Below are 23,428 nucleotides of genomic sequence, written 5' to 3'. Positions count from 1 at the left end.
GTTATTGAGGGGCGCTAGGCCCTTTTGTCCCCACAAAATGTCCGCAACACAAACATTAAATGCCATTGACAATGAAGGGACAATTTACGTCATCTTGTCCCCACATGTCTCATATTTGCCATCGACAATGAAAGGAGAAATTAGGTCATATGACGTAAATGTCAGTATGAGATGACGCATGATGATGTACAGTACGATGATAAGAGCGCCCTCACTTCACGCAGGGGTGATTTTTGTTTTAATGTAAAGCCTAATTTTTGAGGGGCTCTCTTATATAGGCCTACAGCTTTTGTCCCCACACGTCTCATATTTGCCATTGACAATGAAAGGAGTAATTAGGTCAAATGTCTGCCAAATATGATGTAAATTTGTGGCAACACAAAGCACCCCTCACTTCACACAGGTGTGATTTTTGAGGGGCATACAGCTTTTGACCCCACATGTCTCAATTTTTGCCATTGACAATGAATGGAGAAATTAGGTCAATATGACGTAAATTTGTGGTAACAGGCATTTTGATTGGCCAGTATGAGATGATGCATGATGATGTACGATGATAAGAGCGCCCCTCACTTCACACGGGTGTGATTTTTATTTTTATTTCAGTTAACTAAATATTTTTCATTTTGTTAGTTTTGGTTAACTTTAATAACCTTGGCACACAATTAATGCCAAATTCAGGGCACAATGGCAACACTTTGTGTTTGTCTGTGATGTCAGACCAGACCTCTGGTCAGTCTACATAAAATGCCTATAAATATTTTTAGATGTCCACGAGAAGAAAGAAAGCAGGAGAAAGAAATAGTCAGCACAGAAAAGAACAGAAGAGCAGAGAAGACCGAAGTGAAAAGACAAGGCGGATATCCTACGTCTATGTGTTCAGGAGGGAAGAGAAAATCCGAAATAATTATCACTATGCCATTGAAAGAGACAGAGGGGTTGTATGAATCGCTGAAAGCAGAATGGAGGAAGGAAGACCCCAACCTCAGCATATGTGGAGAGCTTTTAAGTCAACTCAAGATTTCCCTGTTGGAATTAGATTTTCTGCCCACTGTGGCCAAGCGCTCTGAGAAGGAGCTCCTCATAGCCCGTGATGTTCTGGAGATCGGAGCGTTGTGGGGCATCCTCAAGAAGGACATTCCTTCATTTAAGAGATACGTGGACCAGCTCAAGAATTACTACTTTGATTACAATGACGTGCTGTCTGAATCGGCTTACATGTACCAGTTGTTGGGCCTGAACCTCCTCTTCCTGCTGTCACAGAACCATCTGTCCGAGTTCCACACAGAGCTGGAGAAGCTGAGTGCAACGGCCATCACCACCAATGACTACATCAGACACCCGGTGTCTTTAGAGCAGTATCTCATGGAGGGGAGCTACAACAAGGTGTTTCTCGCCAAAGGGAATATCCCTGCTGAGACAGTGAGGTATACTACGTTCTTCATAGATATCCTGCTGGACACGACTCGCGATGCCATTGCTTCTTGCCTAGAGAAGGCATATGAGCAGATCCAGTTCAACGAAGCCACGCACGTGCTGTTCTTCAACTCTCCAGAGAAGATGAGCGAGTACGCCAGGAACAGAGGTTGGACTCGACGCCCAGACGGATATTACACCTACACCACTCAGCAGCAGAGAACAGAGAAGGTGACCATGGCCTCCAAAGAGATGGCACAGCAGGTCATGGAATATGCACGAGAGCTGGAAATGATTGTGTAGTCTGTCCTCTGTCTGAACTTCTCACCCAATCTCTAAAGGACGTGCTCGTACTGTATCTTGTCCTTCTTGGTCATCATGACCCACACTTCATGACCACATGAGAGGGGGAGTGAAGATTGACAGGTATTTTGAGAGCTTTGCATTCTGGCTGGGTCTATTCAAACCCGAGCCATAATAAGTCTGATTTGTGTGGTATGTGCTCTTACCAGGTCAGCCCTGTCTTCTTTCACCAGACTGCATACCTGGCAAAATACGCTCCAGAGATGCTCTGTTCGTTCTGGAGGCTCAAGAACAAGTTCATCTGTACAGAGCAGAAGGTTAAAGCAGTGATTCCTCCATCGTTTTCATTGCAAGGACCCCCATTTTACTATACAGAATTCCAGAGCTTGGGGCCATATATAAACTGAAGGTAGACCTCCCAAACTATATCTTATCCAGGTTCTAGGAATGATCGCTGTCAGATCATCTATTCTACTAAAATAGGTGACCTAGCAGGAGTTCCAATCGTCACTGAGGTAAAGTGGGGGAAGCCATAAAAAAGTCATAAAAGAATCTTGATCAATTCTAAAACACGGATAACCAATAAAAGGATTGATAGCAGATGTGATATGATCCCTCATTTTAGTGTGTGTTAGGATTCTAGGGATTCTAGCAGTAGCATTCTGAACTTGTTTTAAGGACATATTGGGTAGGCCAGATAAAAGTGAATAAGCTGCTAGTGCCTAACATGCATGTTAATGTACTCATTTCATTTTATATTTGAAATATATTTAATTATTACAGTATTGACACAGGCACAAAGCCCTCTTGCATTGGTAAAATGAAGATTTCTGAATTGGAGCAAGCTTAATCAATAATCTGTGAAGGTTGAGCAACAAGACATTCTATCCTCAGCTGTAAAGCAATAACAGCATACATACTAAATATATCAGCAAGTAAAGAAGGTCCTCTATACCACTGGTTCTCAAAGTGGGGCCCGGGGACTTCCAGGGGTCCCAAGATCATTTGTAACAGTCTGTCTATTAGACCTAATAATATAGGCCTAATAAATAGACTGATTCATTGTTCTTTCTGTACACATGTGTACAGACTCTAGAGTACCTAGACTGCAAAGTACCTGTTTAGTCTAATCCACTGGTGGATTAGACTATAAATAAATGTTAAGCCCGTCTCCTCATACTTACTTTGAACATATAGTTATTAGATAGGGTCAAGCCCGTCTCATTGTGATACACAGTAAAATGCAGTGTAAATGTATCCATTTGTAACACGTGTGTGAACTTGTAGATCTGCAATGTTTGCTAATTTAGAAAATGTTAAACTTGAACTCAGGGTTAGTATCACCGCCTGAGCACGGCCAAAATTAGGTTCTGATAACTATCCAGCCCAGCACAGTTCAATTACAGTAAGTAGTTCTTGTGGTCAAAAAGAGCCAATGTACCATGTCATCCAAATATGGGATGACAAATATGGTTCCCTGATAATGTCATCATTGTACCATGTCATCACTATAATGTCAGCTACTGAATACCCAAATATGGAATTCCTTGGTAATGTCATTATTGTACCAGCAAGCTGTCAGCATGTCCGCTACCGAGGATGAGACAGAACTACGGGATCTGTTGATCCACAACCTGGAAAACAACGGAATCTTCAACAAACTGAAGGCAGAGATGCGTGCTGCTGTGTTTCTGGCCATAGAAGAGGAGCAGGATAAACTGGTAAACAAAACACCACTTGTCAACAAAAACCTGAAGAGATGCCTCAGTACCAAAGATGGTCGTGTGGTTGCCAGTCTAGTTCTAGACTTTCTCCAGGTGTTTAACTTGGACTGCACCCTGGCCGTGTTCCAGCCTGAAGTCAACTCTACGAATGGGCTGCATAGTCGTGCACAGGTGTGTTGTGAGCTGGGTCTGTCCGAGTCGGACGTGAACACTCCCCTGCTGCTGGAGCTACTGGCCAAGTCAGCAAGACACCCAGAAAAGGAGGGTGGCAAATTGACAAACATTCCAAAGGAACTGTCCCCAAAGACAATCGCTGACGCCAGGAAGAAGTTTGACCATTATGACAAGGACAGGTGTGGAGCCGTGCTGACAGAAGATCTCAGACGTGTCTTCAGGGATCTCTTCCCTCATTTTAATAAGAACATGTTGAAGAGGTTCATCAGTGATGAGCTAAAGACCACAGACCAAGCCTTACAGAAGACAGACTTCCAGGAGTTCTTGGGCTTGTACAAACGGCTTTTTACTCAGTGTGGGATTGTGGTTATGGGTGACGTCAGCGAGGCGACCCGTCTCTCCAGAGGCTTTGAAGAGAAGATGACCAGTAAGAGGGTGGAGCTTGTCCGTGTTGACCCCAGTATTACCTCGGGTTCCGGGGTTATAGGTGACGTTGGCACGGGCCCTGGCAGGCCCAGCAAAGCTCCTGGAAACGGCCAAAGTTCCTCCTCCGTCCTCCTGAGGAGGGCACGAGGCCTGGGCGTGGAGGAAGGTGGTGACGAGGGAGACTTCCTCATTGACGACCCGCTCCCCAAACCACAGAAAGCCCACGGCTGGAGGGTGGAGTCGTCCAGGACTAGAGACAGCCCCGGGGGCTCCCAGTGGGACCCCACCCCGCAGAGGAGAGACCACCGGGACATGCAATCCTGCAGGAATGGAACTTCCATCTCCAGAGACAGAGGAACAAGAGACACAACTGTCAAGAAGGATAAAAGTGGCTATCTGGGCTTAGGTGAATATGACGATGATTTTAACAGCCGTTCACACCTCTCTAGGTTTAGTGAGCTAAGTATAGGAAAAGCGATAACGGAGGCATCCGTAGAGGGAATTGACATCAGCAACAAGTTTGATGAAACCACCCAGGACTTGAGTGTATCCCAACTGAGTCAGAAGCATTGAGAAGCATGCTACCAATAGTGGGCAAACGGCTGTGAATTCCATGTCTGCTCTGCTGTTATTGTGGTTGACATTTTGCACATGTAAAAGGCTACTGTACTGTATGTTCGCATGCACAGAGGTAAACATTGTATCACATATTCACAAGTGATTGTTATTTTCTTAGATAGACAGACAGACTGATTGATTGTTCTTTTTTAAGGGTCCATTTGGTTCCTAAATATCAAAAACGTATCTGGGGACCCCTGGAGGTCCCCGGGCCCCACTTTGAGAACCCATGGTAGAGTGGTTCTCAAAGCAGGGGTGTCAGACTGGGGGGGAAGTGTGACAGACCCAGGGCCCCCAGACTTTGCTTCACCCTGCTCAAAGTGGCATGGAGATGTGGACTACTAATGACTCCGCTGGTCAGGTTAGTGGACTACAGGAGAACAGGCAAGTTCAGGATGAGGACAGAAGAAACACCTGACAAATTATAGCTGGCTTCCCTTCCCCTTATTTTTCATATTGATATTTAATGTATTCTTATTTTAAACTAGGCCTCAGTGTAAAAAAAAGAAAATAAAAATAAATGTTTTTAGTGTCTTGCTCATCTTGCTCAAAGGCACTATACCTCCTCCTGATGTTGGACGTACTAAACATTCAAAGAATGTTATCCTATACCAACTTTTCCTGAAAGATGCCTATGTATGAGGTGCAGAACTAGAATCTATGTGTACCAAATAACAATTTGATTGGCTGAGCACGGTATGTGATGTATGATGATGTATGATAAGAGCGCCCCTCACTTCACATACGTGTGATTTTTTTCTCCAACCACCCTCTTAAAACCACTAGTGCTAATTTTGGACAGCATCTTCAGATGCTTTCCTATGTAAAAAGAACCTGCGGTACAGTACAGTACATGCGGCATAGACTTTGTGACTGAAACAGAGGCAATACAATAGAAATGCACCTTGTATGTGTTTATTTAACACAAATGGAATAAATGACAAATTCAATGCTTGCTCCAATGGTAACTATATACTGTGTCTAAATGAAAGGCTTCAGCAAGTAAGCACACATTGATACGCCAAATGGTTCTATTTAAACACTCAGTTACAGACCCGTAAGGGTCACTTTGGACCAATGGTTGAGAACCAGTGCATTAATATCTCCAAGGAGTAGTAGCTGCCAGGAGTCGGATCAAGTTACACTTTTTACATTTTTTTTTACCCTAAATACATCCGTGTGTTGTACATAAACAACATAACATGAACAATAGAATCCTCCAAAAACATAATAAAAGGTAGGGTAAGTGATATTTTTGGTAAAAACTAAAAGGGGTTTCTTAAAAGGTTAAAGTAGTAGTATCTTTATTGGAAGGATAAAGTCCTTTTATTTGTTTTAGAGGGGGTCCTTGACCTTAGCACAGCAATTGTACATTAGAACCACAGAATGTACAACATGTTCATTTAAATACAGTGAAACACAAGACATGGCAGCGGACGCCACAGGGACAAAAAAAAAAGAAGCTCAGCAGGAGGTTGGAAATAACTTGCCATCCATTTACAACTACTTCCTGCGAGGTTGCACTTGGGGTCAACCTCAATCTTTTAAGTGCTATATTGTACAATACTCAATAAAGCACTACCGGTATATTGTGATAGTAATCATTGCTACAGTGTGTTTGTTCAGTAGCAGGGGTCTCTGCGTCTCTCCAGATCTTTAATGAGCAGAAACCAAATTTGCAGGTGGGTGGCCAATCCTCAGCCAATCAGGAGAAAGTACCCATTTATCAGCTTACATTCGGTAGTGTTCCAGTTCCAATTTTGTCTGCTCATTTCATCACTTGTTTAATCAGGGCTAAACAAGTGTTAAACTATGTTTAACCTATGTTAAACTATGTTCCACAGGTTCTATGTTCCCCCTTACCTTAGGGTTAGGGAAGGCAGGGAACATAGATACCGGCACGCCCCTGTTTAATCTGTATCCTTTGTGAGTTCTCTCTCCTAAATTGACAAAATTGGTATCCCTACCTGAAAATGTATTTTCTGTCTAATCAAGAACTGAACAAACACTCTATACAAATGAGTACTATAACAATATTTTAACAATTATAACACATATTTTAACAACAAATAACATTTACTCTACCTTCAAACGAAAAAGAACAAATTTAATAATGTTAACATTTTAAACAAATTAGCAGAACTTGGGTACAACAGTCAGTTGAATAAACACAAGATACATTACAGTCAACTGACTGAACAAACACAGTAGGCCTACTGAGGTACAGTCTGAAGCACTTGAACAAGTTGGCTTTGGTTAGTCTGCTTCAATTCAATCCTCCTGCATTCACAAAAAAATAAAAATAAAATAAAAGATGAGTGACACAGATATACTGCAAATCTGTAGCTCATTTCATACAAAGTACATTTGGTGTGCTTCAGACTAAAGGCCTGGGAACAGACCTATACATTACCTGTTGGTACTGTATAGGTCTTAAGTCTGCTTTTAGAATTGACACCGTAATAGCAGATCTCAGGTCATCAGGAGGTCGTTCCAGGGAGTAGAACCATGACTAAATGCACCTTCATCTGATTCACATTTTATTCAACGTATACAGTATTAAGGAGACCAGTTCCTGGTGATCTGACATGATTTGATTGGTTTCTAGGTAGTGAGGAGGTCAGAGATTTATTCAGATGCAGTTGCATTTAGGGCCGTATTCACTTCTTCAGAATCTATCTCGCCCCCTAGCACTCCCTGTCCTTGTGTCACTTTTTGTTCCCTATATTTTTTATAGATGCTAGTTATACTATGCTGATGCAGGTTGGTTACTTGTTCACATGATGTTGTTTAAATTGACAAATACTGATTAGTGTTTGCTTGATCACAAATGCTAGTTCGGTAGCATGTTGTTTAGACAGATGTTGGGTTTGGTCTGTACCTGGCATCCCGGTTACCATTATTTTTCCACTTATGTGTCCATTTACCCCTGTCGTTTGTTATCTAGCGTTCATGGCACTTACTCTGATCTTGCACTTACCGGTAGTTGTAAGTCACTCTTTGTAACAAATAATAGATACGTTTTGATCATCTCTGGTATAAGACACAGTTGACATAAAATGCTGTACAAAGCATATCTTAATGTATGTAGAAAAGACAGGACAGGGAAATGATCATAACATATAGCTACAGCGTACCTGTGAGGCTGGCGGCACTTTGTAGAATGTGATGCTGTCTATGGCACGTTCTCTGTAGAGACACAACATTATATGGTTATTATTACAAATTATTAACCACTTTAACCTTATTCACACTTTGCCTATTCGAAAATAAATGTATTTGGGGAAAAAGTAACACATCATAATCTTTACTCAAATATTCTCTTCTGGGGGTCCCTGGCACAAAATCTTTATAGATGGGGCTGTGCAGCCAAATACACATCGATTTGGGGTTCCTTGATATGGAAACATTTGAGGAACAGTGAGTTAGCCGTTAATGGACACTCACCGTTGTCCAGACAGTCCAGTGAGCTCTGCCATAGGCTTGTTTGGTTCCCCTCCTCCTGTAGCGCCTCATCCAGAGTAGACTGAGCTCTAAACACAGATGAACACTCACTGTTGTGGATGGAAATCTACAACACATCCTGCTATACACTACTATGTTCAGTATGTCCATGTTTCTCAACATACTGACGTACATACTTACAGTATGGGCAGTTTCCATGGCATCATTACCTATTCCGTATTAGTTTTGTTCTGTGAAATTCAACTTTATCGGACTCCTGGCAGCTGTCCAGGCTGTAACTATTCCTTCGGGCTATTAAAGCAAGCTAATGCAGAGGTATACAGCTGTGCATGGTACTGTATGTTATCATGTGTCAATGTATTGGCGTACTGTCAGCGTGCACAAGAAATGTGATGCTGATCGATGTACTGCAGAGTTTACAAGATTAGACAAAACACGCACGGGTGGAAACAACCTCTGAAGTCTGAACATGGTTTTGGACTGGCGGAGATAACAATAGGCAATGAACACAATCAATCACTTGGTGTTTGGATTATTTGCAGAAGAATGAGTGCTGGGCATGTATGTGAGGGATAATCTGGTGAGCCTGTGGACACTGTGATGCCTGAATCCCATGCGTTATTTTGTCTGTACAAACTATACAGACGTAAACAACATGTACAATCTATAGACACAGATGGCAATCTATAGACACAAGTGACAGAGACATGGTCATGATGAAAGTAATGCCTTTCTTCAATAATACTTCAGTGTCCCACAAAAGTTGATTGCAATATGGGTAAAGGATAATAACAGTTTTGGACATACAATGTTTCAACCCAACAGCGACGATATACAAAGGTGTCTACAGTAGGCCAGGGGTTCTCAACCTTTTTGGCCGGGGACCCCCGGAAATGCTTTGGCAATGTCTCGGGACCCCCCCGCCCCCTCCTGACTCCCGAAATTGACTGCTACAATAACCTTAAACCATTTTGGGCGGGAACCCCTTTTGGTGTTTTAAGCATTGTTATAATTTAGCTATTGAAAAATAGCAGATCTACGAGCTTGTAGGTCTGCTATTTTTGAAAAATCGTGATTTTTTTTTTTTTTATCTTTTTTTTTGAAAATAATTTGGGGACCCCCTAAAATAATTTGGCGACCCCCCGAGGGGTCGCGACCCACGGGTTGAGAACCCCTGCAGTAGGCTACCTGTTGGTGTCCTCCAACAAGCTGGTTCCTTCAGCAGAACCTACACCCAATGCTGGCCACTTCTCTTCTGGATGGAGATCACAGTCACCTGTAGGGGTGGGGAAAAAAGTAACAGAAGAACATTACACAATTTGAAGGTACTTTGACTCTGATTCACCGCATCTCAGAGGCAAATATGCAGTGGCGTGCACAGACATTTAGTGGGGCAGGTGCTCAAGTGAAAAAGGGCACCTTGTGCAGCGTGTGGAACCGGCCGGTCGCCTTAACCCATTGATGCCTGAGGCCGAATCTGGGAATGCCTTCTAGGGCCTGACCTAAGGTTTCTGAAATCCTTCAAAATCGGATTCTTCTTTTTTTTTTAAATAGTTCCGTTACTACATGTATAGCAATAGCTGATGAGACACAGAGCGCGCCGGCATCAAGGGTAGAACAGCGTATCGGTTGCACCAGGCGTCAATGGGTAGTGTGAGATTTATAGATTTGGGGGCCTAAATAATAGGCCCCCAAATCAAGAATTGATCAATGTCACCATGGTCCACATACTGTACACTAGTGTACACTGTACATTTAAAGTGCTCTAGCACCCCCTAGTGATGTGCACGCCACTGCAAATATGAAATGATAAATTATGGCTTAAGTGGTTAATACACTCCGGGGACCACCAGTGGTCCTCGAGGGGGTTCCAGGTGGTCCCCAGCTAAAATGATGCAGAGTTGGTAGACAGCATGTACTTCGCTTGTGGACAAAATCTTATCCAACGATAACAAACATTTTGGGTCCGAGAGGCAAAAATGGTGGTCCGTAGCTCAAATGCTGAATAAATAATGGACCTTGATATGAAAACGGTTGAAAACCACTGATCTAAATCTGCAAAGTAACTATAATCAATAAACAAAACGTGTGATTTGATGTGTTGAGATCACATGAGACAGCATTATCATTTCTATGGTTCCCATCCTGCATGCTCAGTCAGTACCTTTGTCCAGTGACACCTCGTCCCCAAACTCTTCATCACGGCACAGCACTTGATCCATATCGTCATTGTCCTCATCTTCCAATGCATCAGTAACATTCCATCTCTCCACCTCTTTAATGAACAGAAAATAATTTTTCAGGGGTGTTGCAATGTTTCCAGCTAGTCATGAGAGAGTACCTATTTATTAGTTTACATTTTATTTACTGCTCCAGTTACAATATTGTCTGCTCATGTCTTTGTGTCACCACCACTTCCAATTTGTTTACTAAAGAGCTGGAGAGACAGGGAGACTCCTTTTATCAATGATGAATATCATTGATAATAGAGACACTTACCCTACCTTTAACTAAAATTGGAAAAAACATTTCAGTTAACTGAATTAGAAGGAAAACAAATTATAAAACAAAATAACTCACTGAAACTGTATTGTGTGCGTTTACAAAACTAACTAAAATCATAGAGAAAATGTCCTTAGTCTTGGTCAAAAATATCAAAAATAGCAGTTCTACAAGCTCACAACATGTCATAATGTTTGTGCACTTGTAGATCTGCTATTTTGCAATTTCTCTGACCTCGTTCAATCTTGCCCCTGACCAATCCATATTACCGTACAAAAGGTTGAACTAAAACAGTAAAACGAATATTATAATATAACTAAAACTAAGCCTTAAGAAAATAAAAAATGAAATTGAAAACAAAAAGTAAAACAAAATAAAGATGTAAATGAATAAAAAATGCAAAACTATAATAACCTTGCAATGCATATGCCTCTCTGTGTGGCATTCCTTGCCTCCCCTCCTCTGCATCCTCCTTCCTCTCGTCACTCTGTTCTTTGGGAGCATGTCTCTCCTGCTGCTCTCCTTCCACTGCAAGGAGAGTTGTGGTGTAGGTCTCTCCTTCACCAGCAGGTGGCACTGCGGAATAGGTGTCTCCTTGACCAGCAGGGTGTTGTTTAGAGGTGGAGCCTGCCTTGATGGGCGGAGCCTGAAGTGTGCTGGATGAGGCAAAGATCTGCACATCCACAATGGAACAACAACACACTTAGTTAGGACTACACTAATGGTTCTCTAAGAGGACCCCCAGGGCTCAGTGAGGGGGTTCCAGGAGGTCTCCAGGTAAATGATTGATAGTTAGGAATCAAATGGAACCTTACAGGTCTGTAACTCTGTGAGGGTACAAGGGGGGTCTGTTAACCATTAATACATACCAAAACACAATCGATCGATTGATCATTAAAATAAACACGCTCAGAAACGTTAATCCAGAGCGATTTACATTAGGCAAGAACAAAAATATGGTAATACATCACATACATAAAAAGTAGTATTCAAGAAACATGCGTAAGCTAAGAACGTAACAGTGTAATCTCTATATAATGAAACTATACATATATACTATACTATACTATAAAGTGCTATGACTACATACAATGCAATTCTAGTGCTGTCTACATCACATGCTATAAGTCTGTATAAAATGCTATCTAAGTCTACAAAAGTGCTATCTAAGAAGCTAGGGTAAGTGCTATGGAGTATGGGCCATGATGGAGTCTGAACAGGTGGGTTCAGACTACGGCAGAAGGACGTGGTTTGTCTCACAGAGCTGGCTGTGGTGAATGCGACGGCTCCAGATGTGGAGTGACCACAGGAGGAGGGGTCCGGGGCTCCAGATGTGGAGTGACCACAGGAGGAGGGGTCCAGGGAGCCGTCAGGATATGGGATGACCGCTCCACTGCCTCGCACCACACTATGCTGGTGGTGGGCTGCAATAAAACACAACGCAAGCATGTCAACCACGCCTAGAGCTGTCTGGGAGAAACAAGACTAATTCAGCCGGTAACCGGAACAGTCCTCAGAATACTGGGGACCGTTTTTTTTTAATTACTTACCTTATTTCATATTTTATATTTGATTTCTTTAGAGAATGAGGGGAAAATACAGGTCCAATATGTCCACAAATGCTATGTATGTTACAAAACTATCCGGTCATTTTGGGGATAAACAAGAAGTCGAGGCATACATTTAGGTCTGATAAGGATGTACAAATCATGCATACTTTACATTGTTCAAACCATTTTCCATGAACTGAGTTCACAATATGAATAAAATATCGAAAAGTGAAGGGTACGCTTTTAACAAATTCTAATTTACAAAAGGAGTCAGGGTTTTAATATATCTGGTTCTGGTACTATTCAATTCAAACTTTATATAAGACACTCACAGGGGGGTCCTATCCTACTCCGGTTATATATTCATTTCTCTAAAGAAATCATGGAATGTACTAATTTACCCAATGAGAGGTTTCCCTGACGTAAGTTTCACTGCCAAATAATCAACCTCTGGATTACCTCTGGAGTAAAGAATCCTACAGTTTACCTGGAGACTTGTTCCACCCCCAAAAACAGCAATCACTGGACAGGGCTAATCTCTTGCTACCTATTACAATGATCCATTCTCAGCATCACAAATGTACTGTAAGCAGTATGTCTTGGAGTTCCAGTAACATCACTATTACTATCAGTTTGTTAAATTAGCTTTTCATTATATGTTTTGGCCCACCATCTAATGCCTGTGAAATAAATTAGCCAGAGGCCAAACCTTTTTCCCCGACCCATGAAGTAGGGTCAATAATTTACAGTTATGTAAGGTGTATGCGAGTGTGAGACAGTGCTACAGATTGTACCTGGGCTGCGTGGCGTACTGTTGTACAGTGGGGGCATTCTGTTGAGAGGAGACGGCACTCTGTTCTGGAGATGGGCTGGAGAGCATGTGATGCTCGACAGCTCAGTCAGCTCTGGAGGAGTTCTGGAACCACAGAGAGTTTAGCAGACGCAAGGCGAGAGATTGTTTTTATTTATGATGTGTACACTATGGCTGTTAACATTCCTCAGAAATTAAATTCGAATATCGGTCTTAAGAATTGCCCCGAATATCAAATATATTAGAATATTAATTATTATATTTGTATTCTTTAATTTTTCCCCCATAGAAAATTAGTTGTAAAAACAGGATACCAGCGGAAGAGTTGTTGCTCTGATCCAATAAAAAGATATACATTTTGTTTGTTTTTATAAGTTGATACATTGTTTTTTGTATTGTCCCTGGCAAATAAACCTAAAAAAAAGATATATTATTATTTTTAATAATTTTCCCCCCATATTTGAGGAATATTTGAATTTAGAATATTCACCAGCCCTATAGCTCCTACTCTACACCAAATCTCTTGGTCGAAAATAGCCGATCTACAAACTCAAGCTTGTAGCTCGGCTATTTTTGGTGACATGCTCAGAATAGGGATGCTAGGGTTCATGCCAGCTGTGTGTGTGCCAAAAAATGTTAAACAAAATTAGGGACACTGTCCATAAATTACTCTAAAGTTCTCTTGCAGGGCATGATTTAAGAAAAACAGGACACTACTCAAACGCAAGTGTAGAAAAAACACAAACTCCATGTGTCCATTGTTGACTAGTCTGTCATCCAGGGTCCACTCTACAAGCTCACAACATGTTGTGAACTTGTGACGCGTTGCATTGGTGAACTTAGCAACCGTTCAGGGACGCTAGGGTTCAAATGGTTAAATACAACAGCATACACCCTTGATTGTGCTTTGAGTATAACTGTTCATTACTGATGAAGAGAAGCCCAGGTGCGTACATGTTTTCACCAAGTGGAAAAGAGGCCTGGGCAGCACTGATGGCACCATCATCTTCACAGTTCTTTACAGCCACACATTCTGTGTGAGAGAAGAGTCACTTTACATTGGTAGATTACATTTATATGATTAGTGACTGTGAGGCCTAGTTCACACCTACACAACAAATGTTCGGTCTGTGTGTGATGCCTGATTGCTTTTTGATTGCTGCTCCAATTCATTTTCAATGGGAGTCACATGGTTTGACCAAACATTTTTGTTTGATGAGGGGGGAGCAATCAGCAATCAGCCATAAAACACAAATGTTTGATCAAACCATGTGACTCCCATTGGAAAAGCATTGTGGTGGCCCAAAAAAACAAAAAAACGACCAAACATTGCTTGATTGGTGTTTGGTACGTGTGAATGAAGCCTCAGGCCTCATTCACACGTATCAAACACCAATCAAGCAAATGTTTGGTCGCTTTTTTGTTTTTTTAGGCCACCACAATGCTTTTCCAATGGGAGTCACATGGTTTGACCAAACAAAATGTTTTTGTTTGATTGCTGATTGCTGGTGGTGTTCTGCCCCTCCCCCCCATCAAACAAAAATGTTTGGTCAAACCATGTGACTCCCATTGGAAAATCATTGTGGTGGCCTAAAAAAACAAAAATATGACCAAACATTTGTTTGATTGGTGTCTGATACGTGTGAATGAGGCCTCACTGTGTGCAGTGGTTCTCAAACATTTTCATGCCAAATTGATATGCATTAGGCCGCAGACCCCCATCTAAAAATCTTTTGTGCCAGGGACTCCCACAGAAGTTTTTCAAATATTTTCTACAAAAGCAGATCTACAAGCTCTGTGACATGTTGTGATTGGGGTCTGTGGTCTAACGCATAGCAAACAGGGGGTCCTTGACATTAAGTCGTTTGAGACTCACTGCCATAGTTGAAAGATGTTGCTAATAACATGTTGTTACCCTGGTTGTTGTTGGCATCCAAAGTGTCTCCAGGTGGAGGAGTCCTGCTGGCTGCAGGTCCACACACCTCCAATGTAACGTCTGCTGCTTCTTCTGCACTGCAAGTCTGGAACACAGATTTTAACCACATGAACTAGTGCTGCACGATTCTTGCTCAAATGTGAATCTCGATTTTCCTCCACAAGAATTGAGAGCACGATTCTCACACGATTCTAATTTTTCCATGAAAATATTTATTAAAAAAAAACACAAGACATACAACATAAAATGAATTGGAAAGCCAACTAGTGCTGCACGATTCTTCACAAATGAGCTTGCATAGGTGTCTGAATCTACATCTCAATCTTTTTTTTATTCATTGTGCAGCACTAACATAAAGCCTAATGTTAGAATGGGGAAACAATTCAGGAGAAAATAGCTGAATATTTTTGCAAAAATAGCAGATCTATAAGCTCTCAATGCACATTTTGTGACGGTTTAGGCAGAGGGGCTATCCTTTACAGAATATCTACTGTAAGCAGTGCTTATTGCAGTGCGCATTGAGAGCTTATAGATCTGCTATTTTTGCAAAATATTCAGCTATGGGATACAACTAGGTTAAAAAACAAAGCGCTGTAGCGATCATTCATCCAGTGCCATTAAGTCCGGTGTAAACTGTACATCATCCGGGTAATTGGAGCCCCATTATCCAGTCAATTTCAGTGCGGCTATCTAACTACAATACTACAACTATATACAGTTCATAAATACAGAGCTAGAAGATATAGAACTTTCATTGGTACCATTGATGTTATAATACAAATAAAATACTAGATTATTAAAATAGGTTCAGACGTTCAAGTTCTACACTAAAAAAAATAATAAAACAGGCTTTTCTGGAAAAGTAGGTTGTTTCCTTGGTCCCGGTCTGTACATTATGATCCCCACCTGGGGAACAGAGCGGCATTCCGACCCACCGCCATTCCGACTACGTGGCTTCCGCGTGCGGTTAGGGTTAGGGACGGAGTTAGTAATGAGCGCGTCGGAATGGCGGTGTGTCTGAATAGCGGGCTTTGGAATGCCGGAGTGTAACGGCCCCAACCTGACTGTCTTCAGAATGTTGACTCTCGGCATTGCCTGCAGCGGTTTGGTTCTTCTCCTCTGTGTTGGCACTGTAGAAAACACTCGACATGTTGCTCCATTCCGCCTGAAGACATGCAGCCGCTTGATTCTCTGCCTCTGTGCTAGGACTGTCTGTATCTAGGGATGTCATGATTAAGTTGACAATTAATTGTCACACAAATAATTGCGATTAACGATTGAATTGGTACGTTACAATTAGAATTTTCCATTTGCCTCTTAGGTTTCGTAATCACAAATTGCACAGGGCCGATATGACAAATAACTTACGGTAAATATACAAATAAATCACTGACACATTTAATAATTTTTCATCCAATTTTCTTTCCAAAAAATTACAAAATAGCGGAAATAGTTTACAAAAGCTTACACCAGTCACGAAGTGTAAGCTTGTAGATCTGCTATTTCTGCTATTTTTGAAAAAGTATGTCAAGTGTCTCAAATAATTCCAATTAGGTGATTATGTAATAATTGTGACAGGCCTATCTGTAGTGTACCATGCTGATTATGCTCTGTGCTAGTACTGTCTGCAGCATGCCAATTCTCCTCCTCTGTGCCGCTACTGTCTGCAGCATGGCGATTCTCCTCTCTGTTGGCACTGTAAAAAAGACTTGAGCAGTGGCGCCCTTCCTCCTGAAAACAGGTTGCAATGAGTCATGCATTAAAACATAGTCAGACAAACATTAAGGCCATGGCTGTCCATTAAAGCCTAGAGTTCAAAATGTTTCAACTCCGAACAAAGCCCTGCGGTGGATTCAAACCCCTAGACTCTGAGGTGGTGGGCAGGTAGTTTACCACTGCACCACCCGAATGCCCCAACAATTACAACAAAAAAACTAAAACAATTCAAAACGTACACTGCGCTCAGGGGGAAAAACGCCTTAGTAGACAGTCTGGACACTGGACCCAGCCCCACAGTAACAAAGGTTTATTTGGAACGATAGCATCCATATTCTGTGCATATATAAATAAACCAATGCAATTTGGTGTAGAGGAAAAACCCTGGGGGACCCCGGTCAACTTAATTATATAGAATTTAAGTGGCTAAAACAAACGGCAACACATCAGGTTGCAACGAATCATGCACTAAAACCAGTGGTGGACAGTAACGTACATTTCTTTGAGTACTGTACCTACAGTGTAAATACATTTTCTGAACTTTGAACTACATTTCTAGGAAGGAAAAAAGTACTTTATGAATAAACCACTTAAGCTGTATTTCAAACATAGCCGATCTACAAGCTCACAACAAGTCACAATGCGACACGATGTGAGCTTGTTGGTCTGTATTTTCACTATTAGTTAGTTAGTTAGGTTCAGGTTCTTGAGCTCTGCAGTGTTAATATGTTTTGAAAATGTTTGGAAAATGTTTGAAATTAAATAAAGAAAATATAATTTGTGCAAATTAGAAAAGTACAAATGTGACAGAGCATCTTTAACTTGTAGTAGAGTAATGTTTGACTTTTGACTCTCAAGTACTGGGGTTGAGTACTTTGTCCACCACTGGTTAAAACATACAGCGGTAGCAGTGAGCCATGCATTTTGACCAGTTGATACCTGTGGACATGCTTCTTCATCCCAGACTCTACAGGTCTGACTAAAGCTCTCATTGATCGTGTGGAAATCTGCGTCCAACTCAGTCTCACCTATAAAAACAAACCTTCAGAGTTCAGACAGCCATTTTCCAGAGCTTATTCAGGAGTATTGATTTGTTGATCTTTACCACGTGAACCATACCGTCCCTATTCTGCTGTAATAGGCAAACGTTCGGCGGAAATAGCCAATCCACAAGCTCACAACGCGCCGTGGCACGGTGTGAGCTTGTAGAATGACTATTTCCGATGAAGAGATTTGGTGTAGAGGGGGGAAAAGGACGTATATAGGGTTAAGGACATCCCATCTCCACTCTTACCCACTGAGCTGTTCTCCAAGTCCGTGCCACTCTCATCCTCTGTTGTTCTCTTCTGTGTGCTGAGATCTGTCGAGGGATTTCTGTTGTGGTCCCTGCAGCCTAAGTGTGTCTGGTTGGATTGACATGCTGCCTGCATATTGTGGTCCACCTCTTCACTGTCACCGCTACCTGGCACCTTGCATCCAGTCATTCTAGCCACCAACTCCGATATGTAGTCTACAAAAGACAGAATACAAGTGGGAGCTTTTAAAAAGCAAGAAGAGATCCGAGCACTCAACACATGAGGAGGAGAGGAAGTTAAAACAAATTTTATTCTATAAAAAATGCCAACATGTTTCGAGTATAGGTTTTCATCTGTTCTCGCCCTGATGAAGACCTTAACCGGTCAAAACATGTTGGCATTTTTATAGAATACGGTCAAATTTGTTTTAACGTTAACCTCTGCTACCCATTTTTTTAGTGCTCGGATCTCTTATTTTTGAGGGTTGCTAGCCCCTCCTATATACAGCTTTTTGTCCTAACTCGTGTCACATTATCCATTGACAATGAAAGGAGAATTTACGTCATAGGTGTCTGAGGCTGAGCAAATCTGCTTTATGTGCTAACACAAACATTAAATGCCATTGACAATGAACGCCATATGTGTCTGAGCAAATCGGCTAATATAATATATGCATTTTTTTATTGGATGATGTACGATGATAAGAGCACCCCTCACTTCACACAGGTGTGATTTTTTAAAGTCTACATTCCCGCTGATCCTAGCCCTCCTGTGAGCACCCGGTTGGCCTCTGTGTTTTTGTTGAGTGGTGCAAACCACTCCAACAACTGGCTTTGTACCCGTGTTTGTTCGTACCAAAAAAACAAGCATGGTTGCTATGGTTAGTATGTGACGTCACTGACATAGCTGATCAGACTATATAAGACCTTGCACCACTCAGTTCACACAGGTGTGATTTTGTCTATACAAGTGGGAGCATTGGAACACAAAAGTGGCAACAGATCAGAATGGTATCCTGCGCTTGACCCTGGTTTAGGTAGAATGCAGAATATCCCAAAGTTCTACAGGCCTGGCATATGCACTGAGGTGGTTTTTAACCATGTGAAATATGTGGGTGTTTTTTTCTTTACCTTTGCCGCACAATATCATATGTACTCCCACTGACTATAGTGACTATACCTTCGACAGGCAGCCTGTGTAGACATTTTGAAAGCACAAGACCTACATCTTCATTCTTGCTTTTAGTTGAGCTTTTAAAATCCCTGTTATTCATGTCCTCACTGTATTGCCTTATTCCACTGCTATTATTTGTGTTGTTTTATGGCATGCCTTTTCTTTTTTCTTTATTGCTCTGTAAAGGACTTTGAGCTGCATTTCATGTCATGACAGGAGCTGCATTTCATGTCATGACAGGTGCTATACAAATAAAGTTTTATTATTATTATTATTACACACCTACAGATAATGCTAATATTCCAAACATCATGTATATAGCAGCTATCACACACCACCTGTAAATACAAAGATATTCTCTACATAAAAAACTGCTTTTAAATTATTTGATTAACCTACATGGGCAAGATTAAGTTTGGTATTGGTTCTAAATGTTGGTTTGGGTATATTGTGGGTTAATTGCCCAGCCCTAGTGTTCAGTACAACTCACTTGTCCATGTGGTTGGCTCAGGCTGTAGAGAATGTCCTTCCTCCTCCACACAATCTGTGTCAGATGAAACACAGCATCTGGAAGCACATTTAATACAAGTAATACTATTATTTTGTGTTGTATTATAGAGTGCCAGGCGAGCCTGTCCTGTTCAGCCCAACCTCTTACCTGTTGGCAATTGGCATGCAGTATGGGCCTCAGGCCTAGGAGGTAGGAAGCTGGGCTTGTCACAATAATTGTATTAATGAATGTAATGATGATGGGTACATTTTAGGCTGAACTGGTGACGCAAAGGGCCACGGTCAGCACTGTTGGCCTATACCTGGGTTGTGCCTTTGGCTGCTGATTAGGTGACTGGGACCGCTGTCTTCTCTCTGGTCCTCTGGAATGTCTGCCTGCCGCTGCCTAGCAACACCAGGGGCAAACACGCATTATCCTCAACCCTCAGAGAGGAGCTGATGTACAGTATAAGAAATACAATGATATTCAGTATAATAGAAAAAAAAAATAATAATAATAATAATAATAATAATAATAATAATAATAATAATAATAATAATAATAATAATAATAATAATAATTGTAATAATAAAAAAGAAAACAATTATTCGACTATCATTAACAAGAGTGTGTCGGTGAGCGGTTCTAAATTTCAGTATCGATCAGTTTTCGGTTAATTTCCCAGCTCTACATTGTTACGTTATCTCACCACTGTCCACTTGTCCCCGAGCGGGCGGCTGTCACAGGTCAGCTCTTGGCTGCCACTGCCAGCCTCCTCTGAGGTAAACGCTGAGCTGCTGGAGTCTGCATCTGAAAACAGTGGTGGAAAGTAACTTAAGTACATTTACACAAGTACTGCACAACCACACAATTTTGAGGTTATTTTAGTTTGCTTGAGTATCGTGACTATGTCTATGTTTCAATACTTGATACTTCTACAATCTACTCCACTACATCTCAGAGGTAAATGTTGTACTTTCTTGCTCCACAAGAAATTATTTGAAAACTTTAGATAGAAGTTACTTTGTGGAGTTCGATTATTATTAAAAACTTACATTAACCAAATACGCCTTATATACTTTGAAAAACAGCAGATCTACAAGCTCACATCTGTAGAGCTGCTATTTTCGAGAAGAAAAAAAAAGCCAAATGATGGCAATACTTTTGTACTTTTTACTCTGACTTTTACTTGTAACAGAGAATGTCTACATTATGGTATTGCTACGTTTATTTAAGAAAAATAAATAAATCTGAGTACTTCTTCCCCCTTTGTCTGAAAGATGTTCTGGTGGTGGCGAACTGTACTCCTGGAATGGGTTCTGCTCAGCTGGGTACCGGGTCAGCCAAAAAGATAGTTCTTCTTGGTCCAGCAGAGTGAACTCTCCTATTAGAAATTGGACCTTTTTTAAAGTGTAAACTTAAGTGTAAACTTATATTGTCGTCGACGACGACGACAATATCTGTTCTCTGTTGAATAAGGCCTTGATTAGAGCCCTGCAAGCCTGTCGGGACCCGACAAAGCGGGCCGGGCCGGGCCCAGGCCAACTCTGTCCCTGACCAACGGGTCCAGGGCCGGGCCGGGCTCACAACCCCCCCCCCACCACCACACACACACACACAGTTGGCACACTAAAATCTGGTAAAGACTTTTAACAAACAGCGTGTTGAATTCTCTTCAGACATAAAACATTTCTCCTTCCTTCTCCGTCTGTCAGGGTGTCCGTGCTACGGTTCTCTCTCTCTCTCTCTCTCTCTCTCTCTCTCCTAATTGTCTCCACCAGGCCAAAGGCATGGGGAGAGAGTATGTTTTGCACTCTATCCGTCCGTCCGTCCGTCCGTGAACAGCTAATCTCCGGCACCGTTAACCCGGTCGATGCCAAATTTTCTATGTGTGATTTCCGTGAAATTGTCTATAACTGGCAGAAAAGTGTTTTTACCTCTAACTGCACGGATCTGTGGATAACTTTGTATGCCAACTCCCTAGAGGCCAAGGAAAAACCTTTGCCTGGAATTTTTCACATCTGCTCTTTATAGCGCCACCAGGAGGCCGACATATGTAAAACACATTTTCTAATATTACTCCTTCAGATTTTATCCAAATTTCACGCAAATCGGTACACATGTTCTCCAGTCATGTGATCAAGACGGGTTTGTTTGATTTCTCATAATCCACCCTCATTGGCTACGATTGGCTTCTAAACTTCTTCTAAACTTTTCAGGAGTAGCCCGCTTTGTACCCGTTTTGTACAAATCGCCACAACTACTCAACGCAGCGTCCGATTGTGGTGAAACTGTGCATGCATATTCCCACTAGGCTTTGGAAGAAATGCCACTTGACAGTTTTCAAATCAGCCTCATGGTGGAGCTACAACAGGCCAAGCCACGTCACACACACACACACGCACGCATGCACGCGCACACGCACTCACACGTTTATATTAAGGCTGTCAAAGTTAACACGTTAATCGTGCGTTAACTCAACGTCCTTTTAACGGCGTTAATTTAATTAACGCGCGATTAACGCACGGTGAAGTTTGACAGAACGGTTGAGAGACGCATGCATCTGAATGCAGGCAGGCAGATTCCAATAGCCCCGCCTCTCTCTCATCCCCCCCCCCCCACTCTCTCTCTACCATTCCCACACTCAGTCCGGACTCCGGACCGTCAGTACTATAGGGCACTGGCAGCGGTGGCCGAACGGATAGCGGCGCGGTCTAGATACCGGAAGGTTCCCAGTTCGAACCAGCCGTCCGACACGTTAAAATTACCACCGCTGAAATGCCCTTGAACAAGGCATCAACCACTACGATGAAATGTGTTCTATGAGCAGGGCCTGGCTGGAAACAAGTTCTTGAGCTTAGCCCAGATACCCTGGGTAAATATAGATTTCATTTCATTTCATTTCACTGGGCACTGCAGTTGAGCTGTGAGCAGAGGCTGAATGCCTCCTCCGTTGCATTGGGCAAAAGCAAAACTCTGGCAGTTTTGGTTGACAAACATAGTTAGTTAGTTGTGAACACAGACCATGCTAATGAGTGCTAAAGCTAATGTTGACTTGCAGGAGAGAGAGGGGTGTGTGTGTGACTGTGTGTGTGTGTGTGTGTGTGTGTGTGTGTGTGTGTGTGTGTGTGTGTGTGTGTGTGTGTGTGTTGAAAAGACCACCAGTGGTCCCTGAGGGGATTCCAGGTGGCCCACAGCTAAATGATGGAGGGTTGGTAACCAAATGAACCCTTATAGATCTTTAACTCTCAAGAGTTGAATAATTGTTAAACAAATGCATTACTTAAAGTTAATTTACAAGAAGTCTACACAATTAGAGAACTTAGAAAACATGTTATTTTGATCAACATACAGCCTGTTATCTCTCCTAATGGTACCAACATCAATACAGTTCTTTAGTTTGGGTCTGGAAGGCTAAATGTCATCAAATGGTGGTCCGTGGCTCAAATGCAGAATAAATAATGGACCTTGATATGAAAAATATTGAACCACTGATTTAAGGTATATTTAGAACGGATAAAAAATATGTGATTAATTTGCGATTAATCGGCGATTAACTATGGGCAATCATGCGATTAATCGCGATTAAATATTTTAATCGACTGACAGGCCTAGTTTATATTGCTCCTAAACATTTTGCCAAACACTCACACTCACACTCCTATCCTCCTGGTGGAGACCTGTGCCCAGAAGGGCACTTTTTAGTTATGCACTGCAGCTGTGCGCACGCACACACACACACAAACACACACACACACTCCGAGACGGCGTCAGGCGCGTTGTGAGCTTGTAGATCGGCTACATGCTGTTCTGATCAACAAGCAGTCAC

At 41.9% G+C, this 23,428-nt stretch overlaps 4 protein-coding genes across 4 annotated transcripts in view; 2 read left to right on the top strand and 2 right to left on the bottom strand.

The window, feature by feature from the left end:
• Nucleotides 1-915: 915 nt before the first annotated feature.
• Nucleotides 916-1,719, top strand: LOC306927614 (26S proteasome non-ATPase regulatory subunit 8-like; the record flags this gene model as incomplete). Its single annotated transcript, XM_079507415.1, has 1 exon — nt 916-1,719. One exon carries the CDS (start codon nt 916-918, stop codon nt 1,717-1,719), a length of 804 nt encoding a protein of 267 aa, XP_079363541.1.
• A 1,583-nt stretch (nt 1,720-3,302) lies between these two features.
• Nucleotides 3,303-4,616, top strand: LOC306928773 (centrosomal protein 43-like; the record flags this gene model as incomplete). The annotated part of the gene is made up of 1 exon (XM_079509045.1): nt 3,303-4,616. One exon carries the CDS (start codon nt 3,303-3,305, stop codon nt 4,614-4,616), a length of 1,314 nt encoding a protein of 437 aa, XP_079365171.1.
• A 1,438-nt stretch (nt 4,617-6,054) lies between these two features.
• Nucleotides 6,055-13,740, bottom strand: LOC306928772 (uncharacterized protein; the record flags this gene model as incomplete). The annotated part of the gene is made up of 8 exons (XM_079509044.1): nt 6,055-6,941; nt 7,799-7,850; nt 8,109-8,194; nt 9,315-9,402; nt 11,043-11,301; nt 11,889-12,052; nt 12,973-13,094; nt 13,736-13,740. The coding sequence occupies 7 exons, from the start codon at nt 13,738-13,740 to the stop codon at nt 7,837-7,839; spliced, it is 738 nt and encodes a 245-aa protein (XP_079365170.1). The 3' UTR covers nt 6,055-6,941; nt 7,799-7,836.
• The window catches only part of LOC306928771 (inactive serine/threonine-protein kinase TEX14-like), a gene marked incomplete at its 5' end in the record, with an annotated part of 26,195 nt that continues 15,739 nt past the window's right edge, over nt 12,973-23,428 (bottom strand). Inside the window, 7 exons of the mRNA XM_079509043.1 lie at nt 12,973-13,094; nt 13,944-14,022; nt 14,905-15,010; nt 17,936-18,151; nt 19,600-19,676; nt 19,922-20,004; nt 20,309-20,409. Coding sequence (XP_079365169.1) covers nt 13,998-14,022; nt 14,905-15,010; nt 17,936-18,151; nt 19,600-19,676; nt 19,922-20,004; nt 20,309-20,409 — 608 coding nt within the window. The 3' untranslated portion in view covers nt 12,973-13,094; nt 13,944-13,997. The remainder of the gene's footprint in view (nt 13,095-13,943; nt 14,023-14,904; nt 15,011-17,935; nt 18,152-19,599; nt 19,677-19,921; nt 20,005-20,308; nt 20,410-23,428) is intronic.

This window comes from Electrona antarctica (assembly GCF_951216825.1).
Source record: "Electrona antarctica genome assembly, chromosome: 8".
In the NCBI taxonomy this organism is placed as follows: domain Eukaryota; kingdom Metazoa; phylum Chordata; class Actinopteri; order Myctophiformes; family Myctophidae; genus Electrona; species Electrona antarctica.
This window is presented reverse-complemented; position numbering and strand designations above follow the sequence as displayed.